At 36.3% G+C, this 2582-nt stretch overlaps 1 protein-coding gene across 1 annotated transcript; it reads left to right on the plus strand.

The window, feature by feature from the left end:
- On the plus strand, nucleotides 369-2100 carry LOC18599181 (vinorine synthase). Its single transcript, XM_018121169.1, has one exon. The coding sequence runs from the start codon at nucleotides 443-445 to the stop codon at nucleotides 1787-1789; it is 1347 nt and encodes a 448-aa protein (XP_017976658.1). The 5' UTR covers nucleotides 369-442; the 3' UTR covers nucleotides 1790-2100.

Below are 2582 nucleotides of genomic sequence, written 5' to 3' on the forward strand. Positions count from 1 at the left end.
CGAGAGAGAGAAATCGAAAGCATAACAAACGAATGCCGAAGAGAGAAATCAATAAAATTTTAGAGACTGGGATGGTGAGAGAGAGAAATCAGAAACACAAATGAGGAGAAATTATGATGAATGGTTTAATTTATTTGAAATAGTTTTAAGGGCATTTTTATCAAGTTATGACTAAATATAGCTAAAAAACAGTTAAACTTATTTTGATGGTTATTTTTAAAATATCCTTATCAAAAAAGATTATTCCTCATAATTTCCTCCAATGTTAAATATCAAGTAATCTTGTTATACATTTATTTTTTTTATTAAATTATTGAGTTGAAATTCGTGCTTTCAATTTCAAAGCTTATAAATACAAGCCGCAACTTTGATCATCTAAAACGAAAATTGCAACTGTTGCATCAAAGAATATACTTATTAATTTATTTCGGAGAAGATCACGATGGAAGTTCGAATTACTTCAAGGGAAACTGTTCAACCATCTTCGCAGGAAGTTCATCTTCTCAAGCCATTCAAGCTCTCATTTTTGGACCAACTCATTCCAGCATTCTATGTTCCACTCATCTTCTTCTACACCCAATCCAGTAATTCCCATTTCGACAGCGCCCAAATCTTAGCCCGATTGAAAGAATCACTCTCAAAAACCTTGAACCAATTTTACCCTTTATCTGGCCGGACAATAGATAACTTTTGTATTGATTATTATAGGGAGGGAGTGCCATACATCGAAGCTCGAGTTAATGGCTACTTATCTGATTACCTTCAATCCAAAGAATTAGAAAAATTGAACCACTTGATTCCCTGCGAACCCTTTTGCTACTTTTCAGACCCAGCAGTAATTCCCCAACTAGCCGTTCAAGTGAACATCTTCGATTGTGGGGGAATAGCACTAGCTATGTGTTGTTCTCACAAGATCATTGATGCATCTACTGTATCTGCTTTTCTTAGAAGTTGGGCAGCTTTTTCTCGAGGTTCTAACGGTGAAATACCCCATCCTGATTTGTTAGAGGCATCTTCACGACTTTTTCCTCCTATGGATTCGATGCCACCAAATTTTTTATCTTCCACAAGAACCCTTTGGTTCAAAGAAGAAAGGTACAAGACAAGGAGATTTGTGTTCGATGCCAATGCAATAGCCACTCTAATGTTTAAAGCGAAAAGCAAAAGTCTGGAGAATCCTTCTCGAGTGGAAGCACTGACAGCATTCATATGGAAATATGCCATGTTGGCTTGTGCATCAGCATCAGGAATTCTAAAGCCTTCTGTCTTATGCCAAGCAGTGAACTTACGACGTAAAATGAAGCCACGGTTACCGGATTATTCAATCGGCAACCTGATTTGGTTCGCAGCTTTCGCATATAACCCCGCTGACAAAGACATAGAGTTACATCACTTGGCCTATCTATTGAGAGAAGCAGTGGAGAATTACAACACTGATTACTTGCAATCTCTGCAAGGTGATGAAGGTTTTAAGGTTATAAGTGAGAAAGCAAATCAGGTAGCAGAATTTGCCACAAAAGGAAACGCACAAGTCTATGGTTTCTCTAGTTGGTTGAATTTTGGGATGCATCAAGTTGATTTTGGATGGGGAAAGCCAAGTTGGATTGGTATCCCAGGGGTAGTATCTCCTGCTTTTACTAATCTTACTTTTCTCAAAGAGATTGGACAGGAGAAGGCAGTAGAAGCATGGGTTACTTTAGATGAAAAAAAAATGACTATATTCGAACATGACCACGAGTTCCTTGCATTTGCCTCTCCTAATCCTCACTATGACAAGGTCAAGATTTAACAACATCCAAAAAGACATTCTTAAACAGTGAAACCATTCATGTTGTTAAGACTACGTTAGTTTCTTTCATATGAATGGTTTGAGTTGGGTCTAAAGCGCCAGATATCTGGCAATGAATTGAATCTTGTATGAGATAGAGAGCTGCAGTTCTGTTATAATTATGTTGCTGAATTGAGTGTGTTTGGTGGTCATGTGTGGTGCATAAACACATAAAATGGCCAGAACACATACGTTAATAAGTATGTATAATGAAGTGTTTTTATATGATGATTCAATGAATTCGAATAAAACATATGTTAAGCTTTGGTGTGTGTTTTAATCCAATAATTATCCACACGTTGATCTTCGCTTCATGATTTTAGAAAAAAAGGTAGGTGATTTGACTGCTGATAAAATGGGACCTTGTCAAATAAATAAAGCACATTTTTTGGGGGTTTGATTCAAAACTTTTTTTTTTCTCAGTCAATCATGCAATTTCATTAATGATAAGATAAGCGTTATAAGCTTCACATCTCATTTACTAAGATGGGCAATCCACAGCTATTAACATTTCATCTGAGTACATAATCACCTTCACAAAGACATAAAGTACATACACATCAATATGACTATTATATACCCTGAAGTCAGTATAGAGATTACAACAATTAAAGCTCATACCATCAAGCATAGAACAACTCCAAACCATCAACACCCAACTTTGCTAAAGAGTCCGCAAAATAATTTGCTTCCTTGGAAATATGAGTAATAATCACCCTCCTGATTTTTTCTGTAACCTGTCAATCTCAGAGAA

The sequence above is a fragment of the Theobroma cacao genome, chromosome 5, assembly GCF_000208745.1.
Source record: "Theobroma cacao cultivar B97-61/B2 chromosome 5, Criollo_cocoa_genome_V2, whole genome shotgun sequence".
NCBI lineage: Eukaryota > Viridiplantae > Streptophyta > Magnoliopsida > Malvales > Malvaceae > Theobroma > Theobroma cacao.

Coding starts and splice junctions, on each gene's coding strand:
- LOC18599181 (XM_018121169.1), top strand. CDS start 443: ATGGAAGTTCGAATTACTTCAAGGGAAACTGTTCAACCATCTTCGCAG.